At 31.5% G+C, this 18,966-nt stretch overlaps 3 protein-coding genes across 6 annotated transcripts in view; 1 reads left to right on the forward strand and 2 right to left on the reverse strand.

The window, feature by feature from the left end:
- Nucleotides 1-599: 599 nt before the first annotated feature.
- On the forward strand, nt 600-5,474 carry Pdxk (pyridoxal kinase). Of its 2 annotated transcripts, XR_016316491.1 has the most exons (6): nt 600-868; nt 932-1,175; nt 3,269-3,535; nt 4,094-4,273; nt 4,722-5,033; nt 5,267-5,474. XR_016316491.1 is itself a non-coding variant. In XM_089702463.1 (5 exons), exons 1-5 carry the CDS (start codon nt 779-781, stop codon nt 4,838-4,840), a joined length of 900 nt encoding a protein of 299 aa, XP_089558589.1. In that variant the 5' UTR covers nt 600-778; the 3' UTR covers nt 4,841-5,037. The 2 variants fall into 2 exon arrangements, 1 of the variants encoding a protein (XP_089558589.1); XM_089702463.1 differs by lacking the exon at nt 5,267-5,474 and having other exon boundaries at nt 4,722-5,037.
- Nucleotides 5,475-5,772: 298 nt separating this feature from the next.
- LOC149483433 (membrane-bound acylglycerophosphatidylinositol O-acyltransferase frj-like) lies at nt 5,773-10,121 on the reverse strand. 2 transcript variants are annotated; one of them, XM_089702959.1, is made up of 7 exons: nt 9,772-10,121; nt 9,357-9,628; nt 8,938-9,089; nt 8,650-8,864; nt 7,375-7,560; nt 7,020-7,152; nt 5,773-5,998 (listed from the first exon to the last, which is right to left on the reverse strand). In XM_089702959.1, exons 1-7 carry the CDS (start codon nt 9,981-9,983, stop codon nt 5,798-5,800), a joined length of 1,371 nt encoding a protein of 456 aa, XP_089559085.1. In that variant the 5' UTR covers nt 9,984-10,121; the 3' UTR covers nt 5,773-5,797. The 2 variants fall into 2 exon arrangements, 1 of the variants encoding a protein (XP_089559085.1); XR_016316534.1 differs by lacking the exons at nt 7,020-7,152; nt 8,650-8,864; nt 8,938-9,089; nt 9,357-9,628; nt 9,772-10,121 and having other exon boundaries at nt 5,878-5,998; nt 7,375-7,610.
- Nucleotides 10,122-10,295: 174 nt separating this feature from the next.
- Gprk1 (G protein-coupled receptor kinase 1) overlaps nt 10,296-18,966 on the reverse strand; it is a 31,235-nt gene continuing 22,564 nt past the window's right edge. Inside the window, exons 10-16 of one of the 2 annotated variants that reach the window (XM_089702468.1) lie at nt 18,216-18,357; nt 17,276-17,450; nt 15,408-15,526; nt 14,532-14,694; nt 14,014-14,182; nt 13,598-13,842; nt 10,296-13,397 (exon numbers count right to left, since the gene is read on the reverse strand). In XM_089702468.1, the coding sequence (XP_089558594.1) occupies nt 13,203-13,397; nt 13,598-13,842; nt 14,014-14,182; nt 14,532-14,694; nt 15,408-15,526; nt 17,276-17,450; nt 18,216-18,357 (1,208 nt within the window). In that variant the 3' untranslated portion in view covers nt 10,296-13,202. The remainder of the gene's footprint in view (nt 13,398-13,597; nt 13,843-14,013; nt 14,183-14,531; nt 14,695-15,407; nt 15,527-17,275; nt 17,451-18,215; nt 18,358-18,966) is intronic. The other variant, XM_089702469.1, reaches the window with a different exon arrangement.

Here is an 18,966-nt window from a genome sequence, read left to right on the forward strand (position 1 = left end):
CTGACAAGTTTGATACGAATCAGTTCAGTAGTTTTCACAGGGAAGACAAACATCCATACAATATAAATTCTTCAAACTTTCGCGCTTTCATTATATTGTTCATGTTAGGAACATATCACAATATATTGCGAAGGATTATGGTATATAAAAATGTAATGTATCAGAATGCATTAGTTCCGAATATTTTCGTCATCTTGAAAAGTGTCATTTGAATATTGTTGAGAGTTTTTGTTTGTATGAGATTTGGAAAACTCAGATTACCCATATTCGTCCATGCCCATATAAATCAATTGCGTTATCATAAAATCGCACAAGCAATTTGCATTTTCTAAAATAAAATTAGGCAGTTTTCAAAAAATTTGAAGTGCTGAAAAAAGCTTCGTTCGTAATTTCTCTAAAACAAAGTAAATTATTGCATCTGGCATCAGCAAACCCTGATTTCACAACCACGCGCCTGTGAAATCATAGTAATATCCAAATGCCAAAAAAAAAGATCCGTGTCAAATAGACCTTATCTTCTTGCCATGAAAAAAGTAAAAAAAAAATTCGTATGACGTATACCAAAAACCAATGTCAGCTGACGTTAGACAACTGACAGTGACAGATGTCTGTTGTAATTTCAAAAAGACAACAAATTATGTCTAATTTAATTTTATGGATTAATTAATTTATAGCTGATAAACGACAATTGAATTTTAGTTGTTATCTAGGAGACGACGTTCGCGGACGTGTTCGCCGTTTTATTCATATTTGGTGTGTGGTAGTAAAATAGTAAATCATGGCTTCAGATACACCAAGAGTTTTATCAATTCAGAGTCATGTAGTCCATGGGTATGTTGGGAATAAAAGTGCAGTTTTTCCATTGCAAGTAAGTATTTAATATTATTATTTGTTTGGATATTTTCAATACCACTTATTAATTATTGTATAGGTTTTAGGTCTAGAGGTTGATGCAATTAATACAGTGCAATTTTCAACGCACACTGCCTATAAACATATCAAAGGACAAATTTTAAAAAACGAAGAGTTGGAGGAATTGATTGATGGCCTTGTATTAAATGAAGTTGATTATTATACACACTTCTTAACTGGGTACTCTAGGTCACCAGATTCACTTAAGCAAATTGCCCAGATCATTAAGAATCTAAAGGTTAAAAATCCTGGATTGGTTTATGGTGAGTATATATTATGTAATAATACCAACAACTGAATTTTAAATTCATAGTTCTAGTCTGTGACTAGCTCTAGCAATTTTATAACAATTTATTAATAATCATGATAATTTGATTTAAAACATGAGATTTGAAGTCTATTTAAGTATCATTAGCGGTAAACATTAGATAGCAACAAGATAAATATTCAAGGTTTATAAGACGATAAAAGCATTTGTTGCTACATTTATTAGGGTAATATTCTTTCTACTATTTTATTTTATGGTTTTTAAATGTATTTGATAGTTTGTGTACTATGTGTTCCAAAACATTTTGAGGATCTTGTTCTTAGAGATATGAATAGAATATGTTCTAAACCTAAACAGATTTGTATTAAATAATACTTATTTAAAATATTAATAAATTAACTAAGTAAATAATAATTAATATACCTACCTAACTAGCCTTAAAATTGGCAACCAAACAAAATATGTTCTGTTAATTTATATGAGAATAATAGATTCAACTTCACATATGATTACATCAAACATCAGTAAATGAGAATATAATTATCTCTTTATCTATAGCGACTAGTGTAAACTATATACTTAGTAAGTTGAGTAAATTAATTTGCTTTGTTTAGATAATGGATTTAAAAACAATTACTTGTAAATATTTGTATGGGCTTACTTAGTATTGCCTGATATTACTCAAATTTAGGTATCTAACGTTGTAACGTGGCTCGCGGCTACATCACGCTCCTATAAACATAGTGCATACCGTTTTATAGGTCATCTTCATACTTGATATTATTTTCAATTTTTTAATTTTATTGATTTTGATTCCAGAAGATTACTAGCAACTTTAAAAATTAATCCTGTTACTTTTATTAGTAGGTACAATCCTGATAAGTATGATAGTATATTCAACTAACTTAAATAAGTGTGAGTGTTTTACAAAAGCTCTAGGAATTGTATGCAATATTGAGGCTTTTTAAGAAATGTATAAAATACTTTTTTAAGAATTATCATACATATTATTTTACCGAAAATGTTTTAAATCCGGCATTGTATACAATTCTTAGAAAATGTATGTTATTCCCAGAAACCTTTGAGAAACGGTGGGAATGAAATAAATTATATTTGTCACCTTACCTAGGAAATCTAAACTTTTAACCTAGGTCAAAACTAAAATCCAAGATTATTATTTTTAAAGTATACTTTTATAATTTATTGTACTAAAATTATATAGAATTCAAGGATAAATGGATGATGATGAATGAAGGAGTAAATCTGACACTATATTGAATATAAATTGTAATACATGTGACCTTACCAATGTCAATATTTTATCAACAGTTGTTGTAATTCAACATTAACTACTGAATAGAATGACGACTATACGCAATTAATTGAATATATTTCCCGTTTGGTTTCCTGTGTAATCTACTAATAATACCATTTCCTCATATTATGTTTAATTTAAATATTTAGAAAAAGATACAGATTAAAATAATTTGGAAAATCCAAAAGTGCACGCCTCATAATTTTTCTTTAATAAATATTTATTAATTATTATTTTTGTTTATTTAATAACAATTAAACCACATCGAATCAGACCCTGAAAAATGAAAGGGTTCTATTCCTGAGCATACTCAAGCGTAAGAGAAAAAAAAAGACTCGATTAGTAAAGTATTTCGGTCGCTATCGTGTTAACAAGAAAAAGGATCCGCACATACAGACACACGGACGTCCAAGACAGAACTTTTTTAAACTGTTTTTTAACTAGTTTAAATAACAAAAATGACATCAAAAATATCATGAACGGTAAAAATAGTGTTTTTTCTTAATATGTGTGTGTATGTATTATCTTACAAGTGCAATGTATGATACATAAAGACATTTTAAGTTTGAAAAATCAGATGTTTTGCGCGAAGTGACAGTAGTACCCACCTCAACGCTTCGCTTGTGAGGCGTGCAATACATTTAATTTATATTCATTTTGACCCTATTATTCAAAATTAGTATCCTAAATAAAATTTTAATAAAAATACTTTTTTTAACTTTGCATTTTACTTCTCACAAATAAGTTTTAAAGTTTTACTGAACTTTTTATAGTATGCGATCCAGTAATGGGCGACAACGGTAAACTATACGTGCCTGAAGAAATTCTGCCTGTATACAGAGATCACGTGGTACCTCTAGCAGATATATTAACACCAAATCAGTTTGAAGCAGAGCTGCTAACTGGTATACCGATGAAGGACTTGGATAGTGCTATAACGGTTATACAAGCTCTGCATGATAAGGGAGTTAAGACTGTTGTACTGTCGAGCACTGATTTAGGAGACGATCAGCATATGATTGGACTTGCTAGTAATAAAGGTAACGAATTTTCCAACTGTGTATTCTTTAAAGTATGCAATGTGGTAGGGTATATGCTAGGCCCGCTGATGGGGTCACGGACGAATTCAACCATACCCGTCGTTGATGCGGCTTGACGGAATACAGTGGGGTTTTGGTCGGTAGGAATCCGACATAACTCAATCATCATCATCCGACATCTAAGCAAGATTTCCCCACTTAATATAGGTATGGCATTTAATATTTGGAATTTCTCTTATAGACCACTTGTTAGTTTAGCCAGAGTTTAGGCAATAGGCCCAACAATCCCGGTGCTCCCCCCATATGACGCATCAATTCGAATGCTTTATAGGAATATCACTCTCTCGGTCTAGTTCTATAAGATCAAAATACCTTACAGTTAGATACAAGACTATAGTAGTTAGTTACTAGATAACATTTAACGGTAAATATTGTCGGTAAATATTTTGATGATGATGAATCTTTTCCATAATATATAGGAAAATGATTGACTTTCAAGAAAAATCGAATCGAATGTGTACATTTTTATCATATTATAATTTCGTGATTTTGTTTCAGATTCATGTTACAAAATAGAGATACCCAAGGTGGACGCAAATTTCACGGGAACAGGCGATCTGTTCGCAGCGCTGTTTCTGGCTTGGTCGTATAAAACCAAAGACGACTTAAAACTCACATTAGAGTTAACAATAGCAACACTTCAAGCTATTGTAAAGGACACGTATGATTATGCAAGAAGTAAGGGAATTAAATATTTTTAAGTTACTGGTTACTAAAGAATTGTCATAAGTACCAAAATATAAGATACTAACGCGGTTTCACCCGCGTGGCTCCGCTCCTGTTGGTCTTAGCGTGATAATATATTATAGCGTTCCTCGATGAATGGGCTATCTAACACCGAAAGAATTTTTCAAATCGGACCAGTAGTTCCTGAGATTAGCGCGTTCAAACAAACAAACTCTTCAGATTTAAAATATTAGTATAGATTAATTTTGGCCATACCACATAATAATATGCTAAACGGATTTTCGAAAGCTGTCTTAGGTGTCTATGCTTATATTATTATTTTTGCAATTCAACTTCATTACTTAAATATTTTTTTCCTTTTTGTTTACCTACTACTTAAATATAATTTTTGCTTAGACCACTCGCTAAATATGTTTGTGTAACCTTTTTTTTTTTACAGAAATTCAGCCGACCGGGAAAGTCCCACCTGCACTCAATGAGCTGAGACTTATTCAAAATAAGTACATTATTGAAAACCCAAAAATTATTATTACTGCGACGGAGGTGAAACGTAACTAAGAGAAAAATAGATACGCTCATATTTACATAATATTATTACATCCTTAAATAATGCGCAGTACAAAGTAAACACAATAATGTTAAACATAGTTAAGTGTTTCCACTTGTCGCTAATAAAATATAAGATTAGGTCGAGTTCATATTATCAGTTACAAATAGATTTTGCATATTAAGTATATCGAATGTTTAAATTGTATTTTATACTAGCTTTCCGCCTGCGGCTTCGCCCGCGTTTTCAAAAAAAAAACCCGCATAGTTCCCGTTCCCGTGGGATTTCCGGGATAAAACCTAGCCTATGTCACTCAGAAATGATGTAGCTTTCCAACAGTGAAAGAATTTTTCAAATCTGCCAAGTAGTTTCGGAGCCTATTCAATTCATACAAACAAACAAACAAAAAATCAAACCTTTCCTCTTTATAATATTAGTATAGATAGGTCTATAATGTAACAGTATTGGCTTGTTCATTCACGCAAATAATTAAAAATACAGACCAAAAACTGTCTTCCAATACTTGATTAAGAAATATCTGTGATAGATGTATTTTGCTGTTGTTTTGTTTTATTGTATTAAGTAATTTTATTGAGATTTTGTGTGAATCAATATGCTGTTAATGAAATAAATAATACGTGTTATTGAATATTCGAATGGTTTTATTAATTAAATATCATTCCTTCCACTATACTCGCAATTAAGAATACCTACTGTCTCATCAACAATAGCTTTGATAAATAACTATTTTTACGTATCATGAAAACAATGTACTTATATATCAAATTAAAAAAAATATCTTAAATAAATATCGCAAAAATACTTAATCACACCCAAGATAGACTTCAAGTCACGTAACTATTCGTAACCGACTAGCAAACACCTAAGTACAATGTTTTCAGTCATAGGGTAGGTGTTAAGAAATAAAAAGCGTTGTCAAGTTCCAAAATTTTATTACAGAAAACCGTTTATAAAGTTTGTTCGCCTCTGGTTTTGTAAATGGCAATTGCAGCCACCATTAACGCTAATAACACGAGGTGGAACACCCAAAATATAGAATTGTAATACCTTAAAACAACACTGGTGTCCCTTACTACGAAACACGGAGTCAAGTAAATCAAGCAGAGTAATCTCATTATAGAAAAACCGATATCCCAAGGTAGTTTCATCTGAAAATAGATGACTACGTTATTAAAAAATATAGTATAGTAAATAGTATCTAATATTTCCGAATGCATGGTAACTAACTAACAAGCGCTTTAATTAATATTTAGGTTTTTAAATTTTATTATTCTGTGACATTTGTTTTAATCAAAGTCTGTGACTAAGAGCGTATACGCACTATGCGGGTAGCCGCATTGCGCACTGCGATGCGGCTACCGCAGACCGCACAGTGCGCATAGAAATGAATATTACGTACATAATTGTGCTTGCGGTCAGCCGGACGGCTACCCGCAATGCGGCTACCCGCAAAGTGCGTATACGCTCTAATGGTAGCCCATGATAAACTTTGTAACTACTTAGGTGACTTTGTAGGGGATTTCTTACGAAATATCGGAAGGCAACAGATTTTTAGTCTCTATAGTTACTCTAAAGAATAAAAAAAACAATAGTACCTACACGTACACACTACGCATGTTTATTTATTTCTGAAACTTTATTCCTTCGTAAATAAAATTGACTCCTTGACTACTTCGAAAAAAGATAAGGCAGGTTTATAGTTAGGGAATACTAATTACCTATCACTTATTTTTAATGACAGACTACCAACAATAGAAGTAAATTGGCTATATGCATTTCATTAATGATAAGTGATAACAATAATACTTACCAACTAAATGACTTATTAGTTATTCTAATACCAAAGAAATAGATTTCAGCAGGCAGTCTTAGATCTAGGTAGGTAGCGGTAGGTATTTAAAGTAGGTAGGTACAACTATAGATCTTTCCTAACGGTTCTAAAGTAGATACCTTCCTATGTAGATATCACTAATTTCAAACAATATCAGTACCTAACTAAATTGTTAGTTACTATCTGCTGCAACTATAATTAACAATAAATATAAATACTGTTATGTACTTAGGTACATAACTAATATCAAAGTGCAAGTTTACTTTGAATACAATAACTAATTAGTTTAGAGATACGTATTATCATTATTCAATTTAAAAACGATTAAGAAAATTTACTGTTCCGGAAGTATCATAGAGTTCACTATATTCAGATTCAAGATGAATATAAACCCAGAGTGTGGTAGAAACTATGATTTGTGGCAAAGTCGGGCTGCACCATATTGTCCAAGCAAAAAAGGACCAAGCACTTCTAAAAGCATAATAATTTAAACGTATTAAAAATAAATGAATAAAGTCTAACTACCAATAATATAATAATTTATATAACATGAAGACGAGTGAAGAAACAATCTCCATATCTCTACATAGATTACCTTACACCGTAGTTGTCGCTTTAAATAGTAATAATATGTACCTAATATATAATATGTAGTCTGAAAAAACATTCGTCCATCAAATTATAAATACTAACCGGACTTCTTTATTAGCTTTTAAACTGTTCTTGTACACATTGGCCCAAAACCAATAGCGCGTTGGCATATCCCAGCTTCGTACCGAGTCTTTCATTTTCGGTCCCATTAACAACTTCTCATTGTCAAAGCATTTTAACATTGAAAAGTTGTATTCCTCTTCAACGGCTGCATCAGAAGTTGTAGCTCTAGAAAATCAAAATAAATAAAATTCAAAGCTTGACTAATCAGGCATCTTCCAACCGTCATTCACTAGTAGGTACTACCGTCTATCTCACAGGTCTACGTTACGTTGCATTTAATTAATTAGGTAACATTTTTTGATGCGTTTCAAGCGTTGATAGATAAAGGTAAGTACCTCAGTCCATAACCTACGTAAATTCATACGATTTGTTTCTCTGAAGACTCTTATTGGAGGTAGGTATATCTTTTCCTAGGCGGGTGGGATAAGTATATTCTATGTAAGGAAACCGTTATGTACTATATATAAATCATCAAGTCATCTGACACAAAGTAATGTGTACTTAACTCATTTTTTTTATCAAATACCTAATAGAATTCAAACGTTTAAATAATATTACCTACCAAGGCGTTCCTGTAATTACCATTTACCTAAGTATAATAATATTAATATACTAGCGGCCCGCCCCGGCTTCGCCCGTGGTACATATGAAAAATAGATGTTGGCCGATTCTCAGACTTACCCGATATGTACAGAAAATTTCATGAGAATCGGTCCACCCGTTTCGGAGGAGTATGCAGACTAACATTGTGACACGAGAATTTTATATATATAAGAAGATTATGTATCTTTCTACATATTTGGTTTGGTATATTAACGAGCTATATAATCAAAATTACTTTTAAATTGCATGCATAAATGTAAGTAATAAAATAATTATTTTTCGATACACTGAAGAAAATATTACAAAAAAATTCATTTAGGTAAATGCATCGAGATATATGTACTCCTAAATGTAACTACTTACACAACTATATCTGTCAGTATTGTTACAAAAAAAATAACCACCCTAATTTGACCTCTCAGGGTTCCAGTTCAATGGAGAGCAAAGTCTAGACTACCTGTCTTAACCGTAACTCTTACCATTTCAAAAATAATATTCGTCAATTACTACCTTACATGTCATTTTTATGCCTATATCATAATCGGTGCCGTGAATACGTCGCAAAAGATGGGCACAGAGATGAAAACTTTGATAATATGTATTAGCTATTTATATATGGATTTTGGATATTAATTAATTATAAATACTTACACTATTTTCAAGAGGCTGAACCGCGCAGATGGTCCGTATCCCGGTATAGGTAAACATTTAGCGGGATAAACACCGAACCCAGATTCTGTACAAACGCTTGTGCATAGCAGCATAGTGATTTGATATTTCAGAAAATACGTTATAAGATGTGGTATATTGTACAAGTAGCGAAAATCCGTGCCGTAATCGTCATAAAATTGTTGCTTGTAATAGAACTAAAAGTGTTGATGGAATGATTTATTTAATTCTCGTTTTTGTAGACTAAGCTTAAATATTTATGAAACTCACCTCGGTGGAAAACTTTATTTGCAATAACAAATAACCAAGAGCACATATACACGCCTTTTTTAGTTTTTGTTCAGTTATTATTCTACAATCTCCTAACGTAGAAAAGGTAGAATTGAAATGATCTTCAAATATTTTCCACCTATAGTATGGTCCTAAAACGTTTAGGAACGATGAGTTTAGCTTCATCTTTGAATCCTATAAGATACGATTCTCTGCTCTGCCAAAATGAACTTTTATCTGCATATCTCTCGGGTATTTTATCCAGGGGCTTGGAAATTGGTATAAAACAGTGAGTAAGACTACTTTGAGATGAAAGTGTTATATATTCCTAAATATTATTCAAATGCAGATTAAATATACAAAACTTTATATAGGAATTATTTAATAGGATAATTAAATAGGTTAAAACATATACTAACCTCTATGTAATCCTATAAAATAATAAGCATACGTTATTATATCAACCGCAGATGGATCCGTAGATAAAACATCGTTATCGCCCATATTCATTTTTGTCATGCTCACTCTTGGTTCAGATTTTATTTTCTGGGTCATGTTTAGCTCAAAAGCTAGACCTACTAGCCTTAATGCTAAGGTTTGATGGACCCAAAGTACGTAATCGTTCACTGCATTTTGGTGCAAATAAAACATATATAACCAGGTATATGCCATGCTTACTTGGTGTAAATATCTAAATAAAAAATATATTTTATGTTACGTGGTAAATAGATAGAAATGTAATATTCTAATACTAGCCCCTAACCCTAAGCATGTAAAGTTCATAGTAAATTCTAATTAGAACGGAACCATTTACTTAGTTATAAACTTTGTTACCTTCTATCACAGCATTTTAGTATGACTATGTTTCCCCACACCAAAAGCACAGTATGGTATATTTGATGCCCGCATATTAAACACGCTAGTAATATTCCTAGGCCAGTTCCATAATTTCGTTTCATTGTTATATCATCTATTCTTTTGTAGTAACTACCGATCGAAATGCATAAGAGTAATGAAGAATAGAATATTACTGTATCCACTACCATTTTATAAATACAATAAAAATGCTCATAAAATGAATAAACACAAGAAAATTAATCATAAATTTTGTTCACTACTAGATTATTTATATTTAATTTTTATGTCATTGTGATGTTCCTGATATGTCATGCGAACACTGGTGATTGATCAAATCTTATTTCAGATAAACAATAAATACGATTTATGTACAGGTAAAGATTATTGGCATTTTACACAGGCATTTTAATAAATAAATAAAAAATATTTTAAAATTATGTCTTACTATTAAATTTATGGTGATAATCATTATAAAGGGGTGAATAATTAAAACACATCACTGATTAAATAAACAATTTACTACATATAATGTAGGTTCACAATAAAAATATTTTCTAACAGAGGTTTCTACAATAACACAATGTCTGATGCAGATTTAGCTACTTACACTTGTCCTATACGCTAATACAAAAATTACCCAATTTCTAAGCAATGTATTGCATGGAAGTAAGTGCACAATAAGATAAAAGTATTCAAAAATAGAAACAAAATATATAGTTAAATGCAATTTCATCATCCACACATTATTACTTATTTGGCATAGAGGAATGTTAAGAACTATAGTTCTGACCTTCAAATTAATATGCAACATCATATATAGTACATATATTATTTTAAAAGGTCACAGTATGAATATTGGAAGATATTTTGTGTATACAAAACTCAAATTATGTGATTCAACACAATAAAAACGTGTAAATATATAACACAGATATAAAGAAAAAATATGTATACAAAAATATAAACAATTCATAAGCAAAAGCAGTGATATACATTGATATAAAATTGTGAAGAAGTTGATCTAGTCAGCATTGTCTACAAAAGAATAAAATGATTACATCACACTTCTCACCAGCTAACCTATAATACTGTTAAACCACTATCATTACTTCATCTACACTCAATCAATAATCCCGTTTTTAAATTTAATTGACTAGCATCTAATGTATTTTATATCCTATTGAGATAAATCAATCACATTTTCTAATTATAAATTTCATTTTCACAATAAACATACATTTTAGACGAAATGTGAAGCATTAATCCCACTTTTAAAGACCTAAATGATAGTACACTTATGCAATACCATTAAAATTAACATTTACTATCAAAGTATGAAAGTTAGAAAATATATTATATTATTGACGAAGCTATAAACTGTGATGTATTTTTAGAATTTGGATGTAATAAGTTAAAAACATTATAATTTTGATATTGAGTGAATAGTTCTTAAAATGTTATATGAAATACACCTAAACATTCACCAGTTCTAGTTTTAAATACACTAAAGTTAATATTTATATTAAACCTTACCTTATAATAAATATATAACAGTGTGTTGTGAATAGATTTGTTCCTAATTTGAGTATTTAAATTGATTGTGTTGTCTTAGAGAAATACAATTATAATAATTTATTTTAAGTATGTTATGATAGTAGGTAAAAGCATGTGGTTTAGAATACTTAGAATTAAAATACTATTGTTTTGTCTTTCTTTGTACTTGTAGAAATCAAACTATTAAAACACATATATATTGAAACACAAGTTCAGCCCATGAATAATAAAATATTTTCATAACAGAGTTCATAAATTATGTATTTATATAAAAAGTCTATTCTTACAGAATTTCTTAACACTATATTATTTTCATCTTTACTATCATCTATGCTATTTAATATTTACGGATAAAAACATTAAAATTGGAATTATTGAATATTTTTTCTTTATTCTCCGTTCAGTAAAATGTATATAAAATCCAAGAAAATAAATAAATGTAACATGTTTTTGAGAATAAATTTTCATAATCTTGTCTAAATTATTATTATACACAGACATGTTTTTTTATGTTTTTTACAATGCACAATTGTGTAACACAATGTAATAAAAAAAAACATGTATAAAATTTATATGATATAAGACCCATAATACGTACTTCTAAATCTGCATCAGGCATATAAGCCCTCTATTAAGTTGAATCATTATTGCAATGGTTAATTTATCTGCAGTCATATTCTATAGTATAAAGAAAACAGTAGAAAAATGTTGGTATATTCAGTAAACTATACATAGTGAATGTTTTAAAAAATTCTCTAAACACATTAAATATCACTATTGTTGTTACTTGTCACGCTTTTACTTTGTTAAATGATTATTGCCTCTATAATTTGCATGAATAGATTAAAAAATTACAGCTACTTACATTTACTTCTATGTAAATAAATAACAAGAAAACTAAAGATATAGTAGTTATTAACACGAATGGAAAATCTATTATTTAAGTACAATTCAATAAATAATGTGTAGTCCTGTATCTTGATAAAAAGGAACTTTTATATTCATAATAAAAAAATTGCACAAGAGAGCCATCAGATGTATAAAATAAAAATTCAGTAGTTTAATAAAATATTGATTAAATTATTCTATGTGCAATAGTCAGAGATGTAACAGAGTGCTAAATCCTAATTAGAATATTAGTTGAATATTTGAAGCATCTATAATAATTAATACATTACTTAATTTTGACTTTAAAATGTCACAACATTCTAATGTTAATAATTTACATAGGAATCATAATTACATTTTTTTATAAATTTTGTCCTATTGCACAAAACAGATAATTATGTAAATGCTATATTTATCTAATCAACATTACGTTAATTATTCTTTACAGTACCTACCACATTTAAATACAACATCCAGAACATTTATAATTACAAAGTTCAATCGGTGCAAACAATTATAAAAAAAAAATATTTTCCACAGTTGAAAATCTACTGCAAGGTAAACGAAATCGAGTTGATACATTATTATTAATTTCCGTAAATTTGATCGGTTCTATCACATACTTCGTACAACAATAAAAAAATGCGAACAGCATTCATTTAGTAATAATTGGCAGTCCTAATTATCACTATAGTTCGTGGCTCTATGAGCCGCAACGTCAACGTATTGGCTTCGGGCGTGGCTTACCTGAGGGAAGCGGGCGCCGCCAAACCGCGGGACGATCCGCGTCTTGTTCGTGTTTAGCAGCACTCACATATCAACCACGGCACATACACTTTACACTACGCGAGCACGAGACCGGCGCGTCACAGTTCACTCGGTACAACGGTTCACTTGATAAGTTGCGCCGCACTTTTGGAGCGGCGGAACATCTTCGCGCCCTTATTGGGCGCGGAAAGCTCGTGCTAGTTGTTCCCATTGGGGGCTCTCGTGAGCGCCGGGGAGGCGGCAGGGGGCGGGCGCCCGAGAGCCATCGACTCCTTGGCACCATCTGTGCCGTAGATTTTACCAGCCTTCTTCGCCATCGACGCCAGTAGCTCTTGAGAACATTTGTGCGCAGAGCGTAGTGATAGTGCCCATTCCTTCAGACCTATCTCGTCCTGTAAAATATTATTAAATGATTCATTTTCATTTACAATCAACACAATACTATAAATATAAAAATTCATATAAAGAACACAATACTATATTCATAATTCAATTATATAATTTTAATAAAACAGAAAAACAGAATCCGGATGTGTGTGTTTAACAAAAAAAATATTTAATAATAATATAATTTTAAAATTATTTAACCAACCGTATTGGTGAGGACAATCTTAGTGTCATTCCTAGTGCGGAGTACGATACACTGTTCGCCTTTAACTGATACCAGATCAGAGGAGACATCTTCGACGATATCCAGTAGAATCATTTCAGGTTTAGCGCTATTCTCCAAGTGCAGCTCGAGTCTGTTGGGATACAGCTTGGCATAGCGAGTTTGCCAAGCGCTTGCGAACGGTCCGCCTAGCTTTTTGATGTAGCCGTGAAGAATGCAATCGGATTCTGAAAAAGCGAAAAATATTTATTAATTACAAGAAAGTACTAGCTGTATAATATATAAACCTCTTTGAGTACAACAAAATAAATTGGCATGTTTTTGAGTGTCATATTTGAAAAATATATTTCTTCTTATCAGAAAATACCATTGAAGATCAATGAAAATGTTTAAGTTACCTTTCTCATCTGCATCAAACTTCTGTTTCTGTTTGGACTTCTTCTTGTGTTCCATCTTATCCGCTTCCTGGTTGACCGTTTCGAATACAGTTTCAGCCACCTCGGACTGCCAGCGCTCCGATATTACTAGCGGGAAGTCCTTGTATTGAGCTTGATCTGCTTCCGTTAGCTGAAATTAAATATTTTTCATAAATAGGTAGTCTGTAAATGTAATATCATATCCATAAATAAGGTACATATCCAGTTAAAAAAAACACGCCTAAATAGATGAAATTATTGTATGGTCACCAATCCTTGATCCAAGTGTACGTCAAAATTGAGTCTACAGGAGTCGGCTACATAAAAACATACAAGTGAAGCTAATAAAAGCGTGTTAAAATGAAATGAAATTAATTTATTTGTGACATATGACCTACAATTGTACAACAGTGGGTCCCGAGTTAAGCGAAATACTTGTATCTTGGTACTTATAGTATAACTAAATATAGAAAACCCATCTTATTGTTACGTCATAATACCTTAATCCCCTTAGTGTCCTCCTCATCAAAGCTGCCGATATCGAACGCGTCGGCCGCGTTAACTTCCCCGCGGGGCGGGATCAGCGGCGGCGTGTACTTCTGGTGGTACACTTGCTGCCAGTCGATGCCCGCGAAGAACACGTGCTCTTTTACCTCGTCGGCACTGCGGGGTTGGTTTGAGGTTATTTTGTGTACATTGTAATATTATGTGTAAGATAACAGTCGTGAATAGATAATCTTAATTGTTCTAATATCACAGTTTCCATGCATTAGATCACAAAAAAGATTTCAAAAAAATAATAATATTATGTAATAACAATCAATTAGATTTTATTTCTCATTTCAAGTAAGATGTTATCTACAGGCAATATATTATTTATTCATACATTCTTAACTATTCAAAAGCTACTTCTATTCATTTTGAATACTGTATTATGTACCTACAACATTTTTATACATTCACAATATATTCCAATGAAGTCAGGTGTTAAAGCTTATGAGATTAAGGGCCGATTTCACCACTTCCTGATAACGCATTATTGACCGCCCTGATAGCTTTCTTTATACTTTTAAACGTATTTACGATCGTATATTATCAATCACTTAAACTATAAACTCAGAACATATCAAGAAGCTGCTAAACCAGCCCTAAATCTAAAAAAAGATGGGTTGCACTCCGGGAGTGCCGGCAGAAGTGAAAACTTGATTATTAACGTTGAGCATGTTTGATATTTTGGAATGGTATCCGTCTTACGCTTTTTCGATCAGGTCACGTGTCCTGCGAGTTTAAGATTTTATACCCATTACTGAAAAAGTGCTCAACGCCGCTAAAGAAGTTTTCACTTCAATAAAACTAATAAAACTTGAACTACTTACCCTCTTCCCTTACATCCAAGCCGTTTATTGATATCCCGCTGCAAGAACCCCTCGAGCAGACTGCGCAGGCTCGGGCTGAACGACTCCGGCAGCTCCACATTCTGGTAGACATTATATTTCTAACTCTAACATTATTTTATCAAGTCCAAGGGCACATTTATTGGTAATAATAATTGTTATAAAATAATAATAGTTCATACATTTACAATATTATAAACTATAGAATAAAAATTGATTATAGGTATTTTTAACCGACTTCAAAAAAAGGAGGAGGTTATCAATTCGGCCGGTATGTTTTTTTTTTTTTTTTTTTTTTTTTATGTATGTACACCGATTACTCCGTGGTTTCTGAACCGATTTACGTGATTCTTTTTTTGTTCGATGCGGGATGGTGTCGAATTGGTCCCATAAAAATTTTATTCGGATAGGCCCAGTAGTTTTTATTTTATGAGCATTTTTGTCTGTATTTGTAAATGTTGCAAGTGCAAGTTTGAAGTCGGTTGTTTTTAACGCAGTTATTGACTTGTAGAAAACTTATTTTATATGTAATGTGTAATGTATCAAATTATTATTATACTAGCCACTTATTCTGGGACCTGACTTTTCCCGCGGTAACACGCGTAAAAAATGCAAAATAACCTGGGATAAAAGATTTTAATCGATCCAGTAGTTTTTTTATAATGTCAGTGCGTTATTTACATAATCACACTTAAAGTTATTAAAATATATTCATATAAGTAATATACAATATTTATCAAAAAAAATATGCTAAGAAAAATAAAACCAGCACCTGTACATCCAAGCAGCATTCAAAACCTATTTGTTTTTTAACGAAAATTATTTTTTTTATATTTCATTAAGTAATAAAAAAAACACATGTTCAAGTTTCCAAAACATTTTCTTTCATATTGTATTGATAAAAATAACTATTAAATTAATTACCGATAAAATAATGTCCTATTAACACTGACGTACATCAGTGATAATTCATCAATCAATGTTATTACTATTTTATTGTGTAGTTAGCGTAATGACGTTAACAATGGTGTTATTCATTAAAAAAATATTAAATTACCTACGACATTTATTTTTATTGACGTCAATAGCGTTACCTACAATATGTTGTATACACCTGTGTAATATCATAATATGTGTATAGGCGAGTCATGATCGAGAAATTCGTAAGTTCGTGTTATGACTAAACGATGACGTCACACAACCTACTCCAGTGAACCAGAGATGTGAACTCTCATTTTGATGCGTGATATATTGCGGTTATGTGACATACAATATCATTGACCTACATGTGAATACGAATTCAACGGTCAGTAAATCAAAGTGATTCAATTTCGCTTCGCGTAATGTGCGCGAGCATTATTTTTCCAGTAATATGACATAATTATTGTTGTATTTTCGAAAGTTGCGCGTAAAATGAATTCCTTTAAATCGGAAAACAGAATATAAACGAAATGTCTGTAGGAATACGGTATTTCTAAGAGGACAATTAAGAAGTTCAATAAATTCCTCATTTAGAATAAACAATAAACATTTGTACGCAACTTTGTACTTTTCATAAACAAACTTGAAGTAACTAAGTAGGTAATGGAAATTCAAATGTAAATAATATTTTTGAAAAAATCGATCGATACTAAAAAGAGACTATTAAATTATATTAATAATAGTAATACTGAGATTTTCCAGCGCTTAAAATCCTTATCATCTCAAGGTTTAATAATCTAAGTCTGTATCAATTCACTTCTGTACATAACCGATTTTGTTACACTTGCGTATATCTTAGTAACTGTATGCATGAAAGCTTGGCTCCTTATCTTTCTACCAACACCCCAAAACAAAATCCTGATATTTACCATTGTCAAGGTCATCCGATCGATCTCGTGTTTGTCCTTCGTCTTGTGTTGGCGGAACGGCGAGTGGCCCTTGAGCAGCTTGTACAGCATGCAGCCGAAGCTGAACCAGTCCGCGGACGAGTCGTAGCCCGTGCCCTTTGAGAGGACCTCGGGCGCCATGTAGCCGTGCGTGCCGCTGAAATGGAAGATCTTTCAAACTCAAACTCAAACTCAAACATTTATTGAAGTGAAATTTATTTTTGAAGTGAAACTTCTTTATCGGGGTTGGAAAAAAAATTAGTGTAACATTTTTCCGTTACGCGCCATCTTGGTTTTATCCCTACCACGCGTGATTGACGCATTTCTATAAAGTTGCATAATAGTAAATTATTTTTTGAAAAATAAGGTCATAGAGAAGTTTCACTTCTTACGTGTGTACACTAGTACACGCACAAATTTTTATTTATTCAATTAGACTTCTTATAGAAGCACTTTTGAAACGTCATTACATATTTTAAAATTTACCACCGATTCGGATAGCAGTATCTACGGAGAAGAACCGGCAAGAAACTCCATAGTTGCTCTTTTAAATCATGTCAGTTTTACAATTTAATTTTACAAAATTGAAAATACATATGTAACGTCATATATTATAATTTTAATTATAAGATTTTAGTGGGCTGAATAAATAGTCATAGAACAGAATGATCTACTTGGTCTAGTTAAACCTATTTTAATATACAAAACAGTAATAGTGACATTTTTAGCATTTCACTTGTAAGTAATAGCAGATAAAACCATAATCAGGTTCGTATCGTAATATTCAATTATTAGCTGGTTAAAACTAAACTAGAGCTATATTCTTGCATACATTTCAGAACTTCAAAAAATTAAAAATCGGGATTTTACTTTCCACTTTGTTAAAGCATTCGATAATGTTTTCTGTTAAAATGACACTTACACACTAGCATGGGGCTTCTTCTTGGAGAAATCACATGCGAGACCCAAATCGGATATTCTCACGTGGCCGTGTTCGTCGAGCAGGATATTCGCCGGCTTCAAGTCTCGGTACACGATGTGACGTTTGTGCATGTGCTCTAGACCTGATTACAAAGGAAATTGAACTTTATATTTAAAGCTAAAAAGTCTATTTACACACAACACTAATACACAAGACAATAATAATATGTAAAATAAAATATCAAGAGGATAATGCAAAAATTAAAAAGTCCATACCTTCTTTGAAAATAATGTCACTAGTAAAAAGCTATATTATTGAATTAGGTACAGAATATATTTCCTTTTTTTTATAATAAAATTAAACATCATTCTTCACTGGAAAGTTGGAAACTATAGAAATTCTGATAAGATAGAAAAGTGGTGATATACATCTGGCCTTTAAGACTACAAGAGGTCTGAATATACATCTTATTGATATAAACTTGATCGCTTGAAGAAATGCTACCAGCTAAGTATTATAGAGGAAAAAAATTTAAGATTTCAGATAAGTATTAACAAGTGCATTAAATCAATCTTAATAACAATTATTTGTTGTATTGATTTTAAAATACAAATCGACACGTTCACAATGAATAATTTCCAGTATTTAATCTATGGTGTCTCACATATTATTGTCAACATTGTTTGAAAATTCCCAATTCGCAAAAAAACTATAATATTCTAATATCATATTAAATTCTTCTATCTGAACG

This window comes from Colias philodice, chromosome 13 (assembly GCF_061535455.1).
Source record: "Colias philodice isolate Cphi_HAF_F1 chromosome 13, ilColPhil1 Martin Lab GWU primary, whole genome shotgun sequence".
Classification (NCBI taxonomy): Eukaryota; Metazoa; Arthropoda; class Insecta; order Lepidoptera; family Pieridae; genus Colias; species Colias philodice.